At 33.4% G+C, this 14,163-nt stretch overlaps 3 protein-coding genes across 6 annotated transcripts in view; all 3 read right to left on the bottom strand.

The window, feature by feature from the left end:
• rad50 (DNA repair protein rad50) overlaps positions 1-490 on the bottom strand; it is a 29,199-nt gene extending 28,709 nt beyond the window's left edge. The window contains exon 1 of the mRNA XM_080158305.1: positions 366-490. Coding sequence (XP_080014431.1) covers positions 366-476 — 111 coding nt within the window. The 5' untranslated portion in view covers positions 477-490. The remainder of the gene's footprint in view (positions 1-365) is intronic.
• On the bottom strand, positions 483-13,201 carry LOC145317288 (PI-PLC X domain-containing protein 3). Of its 4 annotated transcripts, none has more exons than XR_013878961.1 (10): positions 13,066-13,201; positions 12,314-12,451; positions 10,751-10,819; positions 10,433-10,502; positions 6,139-6,275; positions 5,549-5,618; positions 4,269-4,368; positions 2,462-2,560; positions 1,477-1,728; positions 483-1,273 (listed from the first exon to the last, which is right to left on the bottom strand). XR_013878961.1 is itself a non-coding variant. In XM_080158306.1 (9 exons), exons 1-9 carry the CDS (start codon positions 13,173-13,175, stop codon positions 1,556-1,558), a joined length of 966 nt encoding a protein of 321 aa, XP_080014432.1. In that variant the 5' UTR covers positions 13,176-13,201; the 3' UTR covers positions 483-1,555. The 4 variants fall into 4 exon arrangements, 1 of the variants encoding a protein (XP_080014432.1); XR_013878962.1 differs by having other exon boundaries at positions 1,492-1,728; XM_080158306.1 differs by having other exon boundaries at positions 483-1,728.
• Positions 13,200-14,163, bottom strand: part of LOC145317286 (regulator of nonsense transcripts 2-like) — a 60,361-nt gene continuing 59,397 nt past the window's right edge. The window contains exon 16 of the mRNA XM_080158298.1: positions 13,200-13,921. Within this exon, the coding sequence (XP_080014424.1) occupies positions 13,225-13,921 (697 nt within the window). The 3' untranslated portion in view covers positions 13,200-13,224. The remainder of the gene's footprint in view (positions 13,922-14,163) is intronic.

Here is a 14,163-nt window from a genome sequence, read left to right as displayed (position 1 = left end):
TTTAAATACCACAAACTCTTATCAATTTATAAACATCAAGCTCTTTAATCTGTCCATAATGTCATTACAAATATTTCTTAAACCTGCTTATATGAAACTAAATATGAATTTTAACTCTCTAGTGTGTTTCCAAATATACTGAACGGAATCTCAAAATATTTCCTTTTCCTCTTCCTCACAATAATTGTCGGGCAAACGATGCTGGAAGTTTATGGAATTAAGTAAGATTATTGTACTTTGGACTTTAGACAAGCGTTTGACATATTATCAATATAGTGTTTTTCCGAGAATAATATTATAGGTTTGGTTGGGTTAGGTAGAGTCTAGAAAAGCCCCATAGGCTCATAAAAGAATTGCTTTAATACCTGTCCAAGGATCAGTGTTAAGGGACTGAAGAATTCAACATTTTGTCTGTCAGAATCATGATGACCAAAACTTCTTATCCCCTGCACTTGAAGCTTTTCTATCATCGCCATTTTGCATTCTGAATTTCAAATAGAATAGGGGACTAAGCACGAACAAGAGCATGTGACGTTTGGCATCTTATCTTTTGTTGTTGAATATTCTAGGTTCTATTTTATATAGTTGTACACGAAAAGAAATTAATTAAGTCCTTTCCAAGTCTTTAAAGGAAAAAAATAATTACTAGATCGTCGAATGGTGAGAAATACAAGCAAATTTTAATGATATATGGCTTATATCATATTAATTTTTTTCTCATAAATACACTATATTTTTTATTTTAAAAGCTCATTTAACTTATAGACCTAGTTTGTACGATATACAAAAATATGCAACATCACTGCAGCTGCTCTTACAAATTGTAAATTAAATTAAATATCATTAATTGCATTGATATGTTTTGATAAGACTTTTCTAAATCCATCTCGTATTCCCTGACAAATATTTTTAATATTACAAAAAAAACTTAACCTAAGGCTAAAATAATTCAAATTATAAAAAAATCTATGTAAATTTCAAATAAATAATTTATATTAACAATTTAGATATAGTAAATAATCACAGATAAGCATATAAATTAGAGACAAAAAAATCTACTGGCTTAAAACAATATATATTAATAGTAAAATTTAATTGACATTTGTCCACGTATAAGCAAATGGAAAATTTATGGATAGATTCTATTTTTTTCTTCTAGATGAGATCAACAAAGAGAGAATTAACCATTTGTTTTTTATTTACATGTCTATTGACAATTTCTATTAAAAAATGCATCAAGGTTCAGAGCCAATTGTATCCAGTGAAAAATATTCTAATTCAAAAATGAGTTTAATGGCCCAAATAATAATTGGAGCTTTCAAAAAGTCTCTCTCGAGCCCTAATTCTTCCTTGTTTGTTTTTAATTGAAAAGAAGGGGAGTGGCTAGGTTTCTATCCCATGCCCAACTCTGCCTATGCTGAGATGGTCCCAAAATAAGTAGGGGGGGGGGGGGGGGGGTCATATGCTCATTAAGACACTAAGAGGGAAAACCAAATAATATTTTTAAAAGACAAGAAAACCAAGAACTAAGATTCTACGAATAATAAAACTAGTTTTAACCATAATTTAAATTAATAATACTCTGAATAATATTCAGAGAAGTTTGGGAGCACAAGACAAAGTCTGTGATGACAATATTTGGTTTGTCCTTGTTCTCTGATGTAAATGTATTCAGCCATGATGATACCACGATGTTACACGGCCGGGATAAGTCTTCCAAATCAGAGCCTGACAAAAATTATAACTAATATATCATAATTCTATCAAAATATCAGGAAGGGAGGGGACATTAGGATGTAAACTATACTGGTAACCAATGTTTTATAATTATTGTCCTTATTCGTTGACTCGAAAAATTTTGTTACTTTTTAAAAAATTGTGATTGGTTCTGAACTATTGGGGTGCCAATTTTCCACCACTAATTTAAATCTACAAAAAGGGTAATTTTGTTTATCATATTGGGTTTTTTTATCCCTTAAGATCCTTGCAAAATATGATATAATTGATCTGAATATTGTTGGACGTTAATTGTTACTGGAAGTGGACCCTGGAAAAATGTTAAACCCCTCTCCTAAAAAGTTTAATCCTCAATTTAATTTTTTTGACATTCCATTTTTATATTGAAACTTGGAAAAGAAGATTTAATTCGATAAAATTAAAAATTAAATTCGACCTATCTTTTTAGTAGGTATAATCGAAATCAAATTTGTGAACATAAATATTTTTCTTTATGATATTGTTATTTATCGCATCGTATTATATACAGCTTTCCGCGAATATTAAAAAATTAAACCAGGAGGTCCAACTAAAAAAACTGGAATTAATTTTATGATTTTTATTTTAAGTTTCGTGGAAAATTGTCTATAATTCGATGCTATACAGGATTTTTCACTATGGCTGAGAACAGGTTCTAATCCAGCGGATGGTAATCGGTTTGGAAGCCATAAGGGAAAAATGTTACCTGGCTTTCTAAGAATTGTGGAAAGTCTTGGAGTAAAAATGCCTTGGCTTACAAATAATAAATTCTTCTCTCTCTTCCTTGTTTTTTCAGTTAGAAAATCTACGGAAAAAAAACTGATTAGAGAAATAGGATAAGAGAAGGCATACTTATCATATGAAAGAAAGATAATTTAATCAAATAATTAGAATGAACGGCGCTTCAAGCATATTTATATTTAAAGGGTGTTTAAAAAAAACCAATCGCTTCACTCATTTCAATATAAACCCTACAGTTTTGGTCAAAAACTAACAAAAAATTACCCAAGTCATGCCCAAGCAATGATAATGAAGAAACACTATTGAATTTTGATTTCAACTCACCTCTCCTGAGCACTACAGCTCGAGTCCTAGCCCTTGTGGAAATTTTTCCCTACGTGGAGAGTGCATATTTTATTACAAATTAAGACAGTTTTGTCTTTTTTTAAAAAGAATAAACTGTCTAAAGTACTTGAAATCTTGTAGATAAGCCCCATAATGTTTAGAGTTTTTGATGGGGCATACAAAGACCTTTCTAAAGACGCCTTAACCAGATTTCTGACTCAATCCTTGCCAATTTGGCATCAAAAAGACAGACCAATCAAACATTGAGACATGACTGCTCTGTCTTTAAAAAAAAAGAACAAACTGTCTTAAGTACTTAAAATCTTGTAAATAGAACCCATAATGTTTAGAATTTTTGATGGGACATATAAATATCTTTCTATAGACACCTTAATCAGGTTTCTAACACAATCTGAGCCATTTTGACATCAAAAAGAAAAATCTGTCAAACATTAAACACTAGAGAGACTTGTCATGTCTTAATGTTTGATGGGTCTGTCTTTTTTAATGCCAAATTGGCTAGGATTGAGTTAGAAACCTGGTTAGGATGTCTATAGAAAGGTCTTTACATGCTCCATCAAAGATTCTAAACATTATGGGGTCTATTTACAAGATTTTAAGAACTTAAGACGATTTGTTGTATTCTAATCTCCATGTAAGGAAAAATTCTCCACAAGGGCTAGGACTCGAGTTGTAGTGCTCAGGAGATGTGAGTAGAAATCAAAATTCAATAGTGCTTTCTCATTGTCATTGCTTGGACATGATTTGGGTTATTTTTTGTTAGTTTTTGACTAAAACTGTAGGGTTTATATTGAAATGAGTGAAGCGATTGGTTTTTTTAAAAACACCCTTTAACTAGTACTGCTCTGTCAGAATGCCACCGGAAAAAAAACAATATGCGGATGGCAGCGGTTTCTTTTATATTAGATATTTTTCTCAGAAAACGCACTAAGATTGAAAAGTAATACTCTCCCCACCACAAGCTCAAAAGGCCTATATGCAGTGTTGCGGATCTGGATCTGCAAAGATCCGCATTTTTTTTTTGAGTCCAAGGATCCGGATCTTGGGGTATAAATTTATGGAAAAATCTACCTAAATTTATATAAAATAGTCACTTACAAATTTTGAAATATCTGGTAACCTTGTTAAGATCAGCTGATTCACTCCCACACTCTTCTCTCTCACATTGTATATAATCTCCCCTTCCCTTTTCGTATACCCCTGGTCGGGAAAAATTTGGTGATTTTATTTTTATGGTCAAGGATCCGGATCCGCATTGACCAAATTTGGAGGATCCGGATCCGCATACAATCAATGCGGATCCGCAACACTGCAGGCTATATGGATATCGATTTATTAATAAGTTGGGTTTCTTAGTTAGATTTATCACCGCATGGACTAACGTACAATTTAAATTTAAAGAAACGACTCCTAAAACAAAAATTAACCTCTTAAATAATTTGAGGAAGTTGTATTGGGCCAGGGATTTGGACAAAATTCTCGCGTCCAATATAAGTTTGAAACATCATAAGGATATATTACAATCACCTAAATGTAGAATCTATTGAAAAATAATATAACAAGGCCGAAAACGTTAATAGGTGCGTAGTTGTGTAAGGTCTAGAAATAGGAGAAAAGCTAAGTTGTGAAAATGTGAAAAAACGCAGCTTTAGATTCTTCCCAGTACCCTGTAAAATTGAATCCCTTAATTTATTTTTAAAAAGCCCTTTTAAAATATTGCTAGAATCCCGAATCAGAAATCCGAAAATCAAGAGTCAGTCAAAAAAAAAAAATAAGAATCCGGAATCCACTGATTAATCCGTTTCATTTTTGGGCGGATTTTAACAAGAATCCGAATCCGGTCCAAAAAAAGGACGAGTTGCCAACCCTAATTTAAAAATATAAAGAAAAAGGGAGAAAAACAGAGAGAAAAAGGGATAGAGAAAATGGAGTTATATATAGAATAATTTTCATTGTCCTCTCCCTCCTGCAAAATTTGAGAAATGCAAAAATAGATTAAGGTAATAGTGGTGTTTATCACGTATACAAAAATATACTCTAATAGCCTAAACTATAAGGGCAATCTAAGAGCAATACAAACTGTTTGAAGGAGCCAGTAATGAAAAAAAAAAGGTCAATCAGTGAGGGAAGCGAGTTTTTATAGACATTCAACCCATCTAAAAATTTAGAAAATGTATCAGGGGTGTATATTCTGCACAAGATTTATTTTTTTCCCCTGCTGCAAATTTTTTTATTTTTTTTTTTCAATCCTGGTTTTTTTCAAGCAAGGAAGGAGTAAAATTTTTAAAAATTCAAAACTCTTTATTTTATTTATATTATCCCCCCTCCCACACATTATTTTAGTTTTTTTTCACCAAGGATGAGAGAAAAATGGAAAAAAATGTTTTCATTTCTCTTAATTTTTTTATTTTTTCACCCCTCACCCCCCCCTCCCTCTCAGCAGGGTCAATTTAAAAAATATACACCCCTAAAATGTATTTGATTTGTGTGAACTGTTTTCTGAGAAATTGAGGAATTGCTAAAGATTTAAGATCTATGCTATATACTACACTATCACTTTCAGGCCTATTCTGTACAGGTTTTTTTATGAGAAGAATACTTCCTACCAACTGGCTTTTTTGCTTTTATAAAAATATTATCATTTTTAGTCTTCTGCTTTTAGAAATGTGACTATTTAAAAATGATTATATTCTAAACTTGAACTCACCTGTAGTCCCTTATTTTGAAGAAAACTGAGTGTAGGAATTTGTTTTGCAGAATCTGGGCGGGGACATAACCTGGTACACAGGAAATAAAAAAAAACATGATACACATTACTTCCACTAATGGTGGACACCCCTTCCATTATTAAAAATTAAAAACCAATAATGTATTTATGATATTATTAGAATAACCCACAATCACTTACTTTTTTTTATTTTAGAGTAGGCAAATTATTATTTGAAAAGATTTAAATAAGTATCCCATTCCCTACTAATTACACCCCTGTTCCTTCTGAATTTTTTTGTAATCATCTGGAAAAAAGTCTTAATGTGATCCTTCCCCCCCCCCCCCCTAAATTAAAGGGTAGGGGGAGTTCTGACACTTTAGCGTAAATAGAGAGCAAAGGCTTTGTCTTTGGACTGAGATTATAGATTATTTGGCAAAAAAAAATTCGTTAGGGATGTATCTTCCTTATATTTAAAAAAAAATATATGTTTGGCCTCCAGGCTTAGGAACGGCAGGCTTCCAAGTAGTTTCTAGACAGGTAAAAATTTCAAAATTCCAAAATTTCAAAACAAATTTCTTTATTGCTACCTGGATCCAAAGGAAGAAAGCAGAGCCATACTCAGCCAGGCATGATCATCACAAGTAAAGTTGAACAAGTGTTGAAAATCAAGGATGATAACTTCCTTTGTATGCGCCTCGACAAACTCTTTTATTTGCAGAAGAACCTACATAAACAAGAATGACGACATCAATTAGAGCAAAGTTTGCAAATTTACAAATATACCCCCTCCTCCCCCTTAGGACAAAAGTAGGAACATGTCTGTCTTGGCACATTATTTCCAAATACAAGGAAAGGTTTCTTACTATTTTAGGGGAGGGTACTTTTTTTACTTTTTTAAAAACTAAGATAAAATAGGGAGGGTTGGTCCCCCCAAAAAAATTAGTTTAGCCTTTTAAAAAAATCTACAGGTAATAAAAAATTGGATTGTCGAATTCAACCTTCCTCTCCTCAAGTGCCCTTAGAGGCATCTAGGGGGCGTGGTCGCTAGTATTATATAAAGCTATTTTATTAAGGGGGGGGGGGGAGTTCTGACACTTTTGCGTAAACAGTGATTATAGGCTTTGTCTTTGGATTGAGAGGACAGGTTATTCAACAAAAAAGTTTCCTTTTGGGGTGTAGTTTTCCTATTTTAAAAAAAAAATTGGATTCGGCCTCCAGGTTCCGGTACTCCAGGCCTCCAGGTGGATTCTGGACAGGTAAAAAAAAATTTCAAGTTAGAACAAAACTTATTTAACTAAAGTTGCTGCTTTATGGATGGTATGAACTAATTTGAAGGAATTTTTGAAATCGGGCTCCAGGTTCAGGTACTGTAGGCCTCCAGGTGGATCCTGGACAGGTAAAAATTAAAAAATTTTTTTTAAAAGTTAGAACAAAACCTATTTAACAAAAGTGGCTTCTTTATAGATGGTATTAACTAATTTGAAGAAAATTTTGAAATCGGGCTCCAGGTTCAGGTACTGCAGGCCTCCAGGTAGATCCTGGACAGGTGAAAATTGAATTTTTTTACTTTAAAAGTTAGAACAAAACTTATTTTACATAAGTGGCTTCTTTATGGATGGTAGGAACTATTTTGAAGAAAATTTTGAAATTGGGCTCCAGGTTCAGGTACTATAGGCCTTCAGGTAGATCCTGGACAGGTAAAAATTGAAATTTTTACTTTAAAAGTTAGAACAAAACCTATTTTACAAAAGTTGCTACTTTATGGATGCTATGAACTAATTTTAAGAAAATTTTTAAATCGGGCTCCAGGTTCAGGTACTGCAGGCCTCCGGGTGGATCCTGGACAGGTAAAAATTGAAAATTCTTACTTTAAAAGTTAGAACAAAACTTATTTAACAAAAGTAGCTTCTTTACAGATGGTATTAACTGATTTGAAGAAAATTTTGAAATCGGGCTCCAGGTTTAGGTATTGCAGGCCTCCAGGTAGATCCTGGACAGGTAAAAATTGAAATTTTTTACTTTAAAAGTTTAAACAAAACTTATTTAACAAAAAAGGCTTTTTTATAGATGGTAGGAATTAATTTGAAGAAAATTTTGAAATTGGGCCCCAGGTTCAGGTACTGTAGGCCTCCAGGTAGATCCTGGACAGGTAAAAATTGAAATTTTTTACTTTAAAAGTTAGAACAAAACTTATTTTACAAAAGTTGATACTTTATGGATGGTAGGAACTAATTTAAAGAAAATTTTGAAATCGGGCTCCAGGTTCAGGTACTGCAGGTCCCCAGGTGAATCCTGGACAGGTAAAAACGAAAATTTTTTACTATTTAAGTTTTTTCTCTTTATTTTCCCCTGTAACCTGTCCACTCCCCCCTACTGGAATAATGAACTGACCAATAAATGAGTTTTATTTTGGCAAGCTAAAATGGTAAATATTTTTTTATTTTATACCTGTCCAGAATCCATCTGGAGTTCAACAGAACTTGAACCTTGTGTCTGATTTCAAATTTCTCTTTATTAACAAAGTAGCAGTTTATTTCAATAAATATAGTTCTAACTTAAAAGGAAAATATTTTCATTTTTACTTGTTAATTATCAATCTGAAGGCCTGCAGTACCTGATCTGGGAGCATGATTTCATCTTTTTCTTCAAATTAGGTAATACTAGCTAAAAAGTAACAACTTTTGTTAAATAAGTTTTGTCCTAACTTAAATAGTAAAAAATTTCCGTTTTTACCTGTCCAGGATCCACCAGGAGGCCTGCAGTACCTGAACCTGGAGCTCGATTTCAAAGTTTTCTTCAAATTAGTAAATATTATCCATAAAGTATCACCTTTTGTAGTATAAGTTTTGTTCTAACTTTTAAAGTAAAAAAAATCAATTTTTACCTGTCCAGGATCTACCTGGAGGCATGCAGTACCTGAACTTTCAAAATTTTCAACTTTTGTTCTAACTTTTAAATTAAAAAAATTCAATTTTTACCTGTCCAGGATCTACCTGGAGGCCTGCTGTACCTGAAATTTCAAAATTTTCTTCAAATTAGTTCCTACCATCTGTAAAGAAGCCACTTTTGTTAAATAAGTTTTGTTCTAACTTTGAAAGTAAAAAATTTCAATTTTTACCTGTCCAGGATCTACCTGGAGGCCTGCAATACCTGAACCTGGAGCCCGATTACAAAATTTTCTTCAAATTAGTTAATACCATCTATAAAGAAGCTACTTTTGTTAAAAAAGTTTTGTTCTAACTTTTAAAGTTAAAATTTTCAATTTTCACCTGTCCAGGATCGACCAGGAGGCCTGCACAACCTGAACCTGGAGCCCGATTTCAAAATTTTCTTCAAATTAGTTCATAGCATCCATAAAGTAGCAACTTTTGTAAAATAAGTTTTGTTCTAACTTTTAAAGTAAAAATTTCAATTTTTACCTGTCCAGGATCTACCTGGAGGCCTGCAGTACCTGAACCTGGAGCCCGATTTCAAAATTTTCTTCAAATTAGTTCCTACCATCCATAAAGAAGCCACTTTTGATAAATAAGTTTTGTTCTAGCTTTTAAATTTTTTTTTCACCTGTCCAGAATCCACCTGGAGGCCTACAGTCCCTGGACCTGGAGCCCGATTTCAAAATTTTCTTCAAATTAGTTCCTACCATCCATAAAGAATCCACTTTTGTTAAATAAGTTTTGTTCTAGCTTTTAAACATAGAGAAAAAAATAAAAGAGAGGAATCGAAGCAACTAGAAGACGAAAATAGGCAGTGGGCCTAGAGGCCTACTCAGCGATGTTGCCGCGCTAAAATTTATTGCTATTCCACTACTTTTCAAATGGGAGGATTAAAAATTATTTTAAAAAATATTTTTTACTTTTTACTATTTCCATATTTAGGGCAAGAATATTAGATTAGATATTTTCGTTTTAATGTTTTAATTAAAAATTACATAGAATTTTTTTTTTATTTAAAAAAATTTGTTCATGAAAGATGAATCCCTCTATTTCTAAAAAGGAGGAAATTTTTTTCATAATGAACATTCAGCTGATTCTGACCGCCTACGGCTGTTTGCTAAATATCGCTTTTCTTTTTATTCACATTATTATTTATGATTGACTTACAAAAAGCCCTGGGCGGTTTTTGATTTTCGTCTGCTTCTAAATTTAGGGATGGGGAAGTAGTATTTTACCATGAAAAAGGGGTGAGTATTCATCCTCTTATCCTTTTTCCTTATGCTTTTAAAGTAAAAATTTTCAATTTTTACCTGTCCAGGATCTACCTGGAGGCCTGCAGTACCTGAACCTGGAGCCCGATTTCAAAATTTTCTTCAAATTAGTTCATACCATCCATAAAGTAGCAACTTTTGTTAAATAAGTTTTGTTCTAACTAAAAAATTTTTTTTTACCTGTCCAGGATCTACCTAGAGGCCTGCAGTACCTGAACCTGGAGCCCGATTTCAAAATTTTCTTCAAATCAGTTAATACCATCTATAAAGAAGCTACTTTTGTTAAATAAGTTTTGTTCTAACTTTTGAAATAAAAATTTCCAATTTTTACCTGTCCAGGATCTACCTGGAGGCCTGCAGTACCTGAACCTGGAGCCCGATTTCAAAATTTTCTTCAAATTAGTTCATAGCATCCATAAAGTAGCAACTTTTGTTAAATAAGTTTTGTTCTAACTTAAAATTTTTTTTTTACCTGTCCAGACGAATCCACCTGGAGGCCTGGAGTACCGGAACCTGGAGGCTGAATCCAAATTTTTTTTTTAAAATAGGAAAACTACATCCCAAAAGGAACTTTTTTGTTAAATAACCAATCCTCTCACTCTAAAGACAAAGCCTATAATCACTGTTTACGCAAAAGTGTCAGAACTTCCCCACCCCCCCTTGTTTATTAAAAATACCTGCTGTATAGTGTCTCCTATTAAGTTGTGAATTATACGGATTTCCCCATCTTTACAGCTAGCTACACATCTAATAATAAAAACAACTAGATTAGTGCTTTCACTCAAACCTATTTCTTGATCATCAACCCCCCACTCCCATCTTATTTTGATTTTTAAAAGAAAAACAAATTTATGCCGCTGTGGGGCTCTTTTATCTAAACTTAACCTGTAAAAAGCATAAACAATACTATTTTCAAAAAGTTCATTTTTGGTCCAAACGCGATATGAGGGAAAACCCCAAAACTTTTTTCCCTTTTCTTTTGTTTTTAATTTTACCTAATATCAAGATATCTGATACCAGCTTTGAGTTGAGTAAGAACATCATAGTGTTGAGTATAGCTCCATCTAATATATATTTATTTCAGTTACTCGAATATAAATTACTTTAATTTTTAAAATTAAAATTTAAGTTATTATATTTTTACAGGGGTGTATATTCTACATGGGATCCCTGCTCAGGGGGGGGGGGATAAAATGTAAAAATTAAAAAAACCGAAAACATTTTTTCCATTTCCCCTCCCCCCCTCTTTGGTGAAAAAAAGACTAAAAAATGTGTGGTAGGAGGGATAAAATAAATAGAATTTAGAGTTTTAAAAATATTTTTCCATTTCACCCCCTACTTGGTGAGAAAAAACTAGGGGGGGGGAGGTAGATAATAAAGAATTTTGTAGCCGGGGAAAAAAATCTTGTGCAGATTATACACCTCTGTATTTTTATTCCCTCAAGATGAGAACAGCTGATCAAAATGACTAAAAGTCCTTTTCAATGATGGATAAAAAAGCTAAATAGGTATACAAATGTCTAAATTAAATGAGTTTTACACAATTATTTTAAGTAAGTTTGACTACATATCATTTCTAATCACAAGAAAATATATTTATAACTTGATATTGATGCTCTTTTTATTGGCAAAATTTTCCTTGTTTGAATATTCTATTCTTTTGAAAATATCTTAATGGGTCGTTATTAAAAACTAGCGGCTTCGCCCCAAGATGTGATGGGAGGTTCAAACCCAACCCATCTTTTTGTTTTGTTTTGTGTGTTATAATCTCCGTAATATTTATTTAATACCTATAAGTGCGACAGCTTTTACTACGTAATATTTATAAATACCTAATGTGCGACAACTTTTTGTTACAGAAAAACGTCAATTTTTAACAATTACAAAATGGCTCACAAAAATTTTTTTTCCAATTTTTTTGGGCGGGGGAGGAGTAAAATTTATTTATTGGGGCTTCGCTCCAGTGCAGTGTGTGGTTGAGGTTTTCCCATCCCCCTTACTTGTTTTTTCTTTGAAAAAAGGATTAAAAAAATTTTGGGGGATTTTTTTTTTTTTTTGGGGGGGGGGTTGGGGGTGTCCCACCCACCAACAATATAGCTTAAAACCAACACAGGACCAGTAGGTATATTCCCTGAAGAGTAGAGCCCATTCGGTTCAGTGGTTACCGAGATCTTATGCTTCAGACGGACAGACAGACGGATGGACAGACATCAAGCTACTTTGCATTATAGATAGGTATAATAATCTATTTTAAAAATAAAACGGTGCATTCTCTCAAAGTGCATAGTGAGCAACCTCCACTTATTCATGATATTATCAAAAATAAGGAGTAGTGGTTAGTTATTTTCTTTCTTTCATATCATTTGCCTATCCCTGCGGTGCCCTAACCCTGCAGAGCTATCCTGAACATACACCCCCCCCCCCCTAACTTTTATCTATTTGAAATTAAGGGGAATTTGAGAGGGTTTCTTTGCTCGACTATGAACTTTGAGGAAAACCGCAAATAAAACTAAAATACTACAAAACGAAACAAGAACCTTTGGTAGAGTTTAACTTACTTTGTGAAGAAATATTTGGCCAGCCTGGGAAACTTGACCGCCAGGTCTTGGATAATTTTAGGCTGGTCAACTCCAGATACAGAACTGGGGACCAGAGAGTTGGTGCACGAGTCATGACTCCCAGGTATACTCAACTGGCTGAAACATTTGGACTAAATATTCTTAATTCACACATGATATTTAACAATCTTGATGTTAACAAGTGTTGCAATACACGCGGCATTATTTCTTTTGAAACCCCAACTGGTATTTTTGTACCTATAATCTTACTGAGGTGAGTTTTCAAAAGGTAAGAGGGAGAAAACACGCTCACATTCAAAACATAAACAAACGCATTCATGGGGCTCTAAAAATATGCCCTCCCTCATACTATTGGCTAGATTTTTGATTGATTGATTTAAACGCAGACACAAAAAAATGAAAATATAAACAATTATTTTAATTTCTCGTATTCATTCGAATCCGGTGGATAGGAACCAGTTCTCATCCATACGAAAAAACTATGTCTAGCATCGTATTATATCCAGCTTTCTACGAATATAAAAATGTACAATCAAAAGATTAAAACCAGTTTTTTAGCCCGTGCCTTAGGCACCTCGGGGATAAAAAACTGGTTTTAATCTTATAATTGTACATTTTATATCCGCGGAAAGCCGTTTATAATACGATGAAAGAAATAACTATTCTACCCTTTGAAAACTCACCTCTGTCCTGGGGTGTAAAGACTAAAGAAAAATAGTTGATCATATTACCTTATTGGAAGACTTTTTACAGCAGGGGATAGCTCTGACATCCATCTGGAATATTTATCTCTTGCAACTCCAATATAAATATTCTCATGCGACTTTTTCTTCCTTTTCATTTTGATACAATATTGTACTTTACATTTTTAATCTGAAATGCAAAAAAAATCAAGAATATTTTAGGAAAAATGCTGAGTATTTTCTGGAGCCCTTGTAGTAACAAAATCTGGCCAACTTTTTGCTGAAGCTAATCTTCTTGCCCTCCTCGTCCTCCTGTTCAGCCGGGATATTGCCCAGGTTGTTATCCAGAACAATTTTCAACAATACCTGGCAGCATTTTGTCAAATCTGGATAGGGAACAGTAACAACATGCCTGGATAAAATCCAGCGTAGTTTTTGCAACTCCTTTTCTGCCTCTAAACTATTCTCTTGTCCTTCTAGAAATCTTGTATAAAAAGAAGCTGTTGGTTTCGGCGGCGGCGGTAGATTTTGAAGGCCGCCAGGCGGGACAGGCATTTGATTTTTAGCATAGTCTCCGCCGGCACTGATCCAATTGCCATCATCCGTCAGGCTTAAAGTTTGTGTACCAGTTAAACTTGGAGTCAAGTCGGGGTCTCCATTAACAGAAACTTCACCATCTTTATCACCAGTAGCAGAATTACCATTGACCAATTTAAGACCTTGCTTCGTGTCTTTAATATATTGAGCTAACGCCTCTTCACCCTCGGATATTTCCTCTTTAAGTTTCTGAACGAACATGATGTCCTCGAGCATCATAGCATCAGCCACGTCCTGCATCAGCTCTTCTGTCCACTTGCTCGCATCTGAATGTAGTATTGCCAAGCCTTCGCTACATTGGATACTCCTAAATTACAAAAAAAACATTGTCTTTTCACATTTACTCGGATATAATAAAGTCCAGAAATATAAGCATAACACATAGAAAATTTTTTTTTGTTGTAAACATAATAGTATACGGTAAGACAGTAAGAGTAAGGTTAACAAATAGTTATGTGATATTTTTATCATTATTTTAAGAGTAACTCCTTAATGTGTCGGTTCTTTTTGCCTCTATGTGTATTGTGTAATTCTTTTGTAAGTAATTAT

Source organism: Acartia tonsa, chromosome 4 (assembly GCF_053477335.1).
Source record: "Acartia tonsa isolate MP-2025a chromosome 4, ASM5347733v1, whole genome shotgun sequence".
Classification (NCBI taxonomy): Eukaryota; Metazoa; Arthropoda; class Copepoda; order Calanoida; family Acartiidae; genus Acartia; species Acartia tonsa.
Note: the sequence above shows the minus strand (reverse complement) of the source record. Positions and strands in the feature narration are given on the sequence as shown.

Coding starts and splice junctions, on each gene's coding strand:
- LOC145317288 (XM_080158306.1), bottom strand. CDS start 13,175: ATGAAAAGGAAGAAAAAGTCGCATGAGAATATTTATATTGGAGTTGCA. Junction 10,820..12,313: donor GCCAAATATTTCTTCACAAA/GTAAGTTAAACT, acceptor AATATATATTAG/ATGGAGCTATACTCAACACT. Junction 6,276..10,432: donor TAGGAGACACTATACAGCAG/GTATTTTTAATA, acceptor TTGTTTATGTAG/GTTCTTCTGCAAATAAAAGA.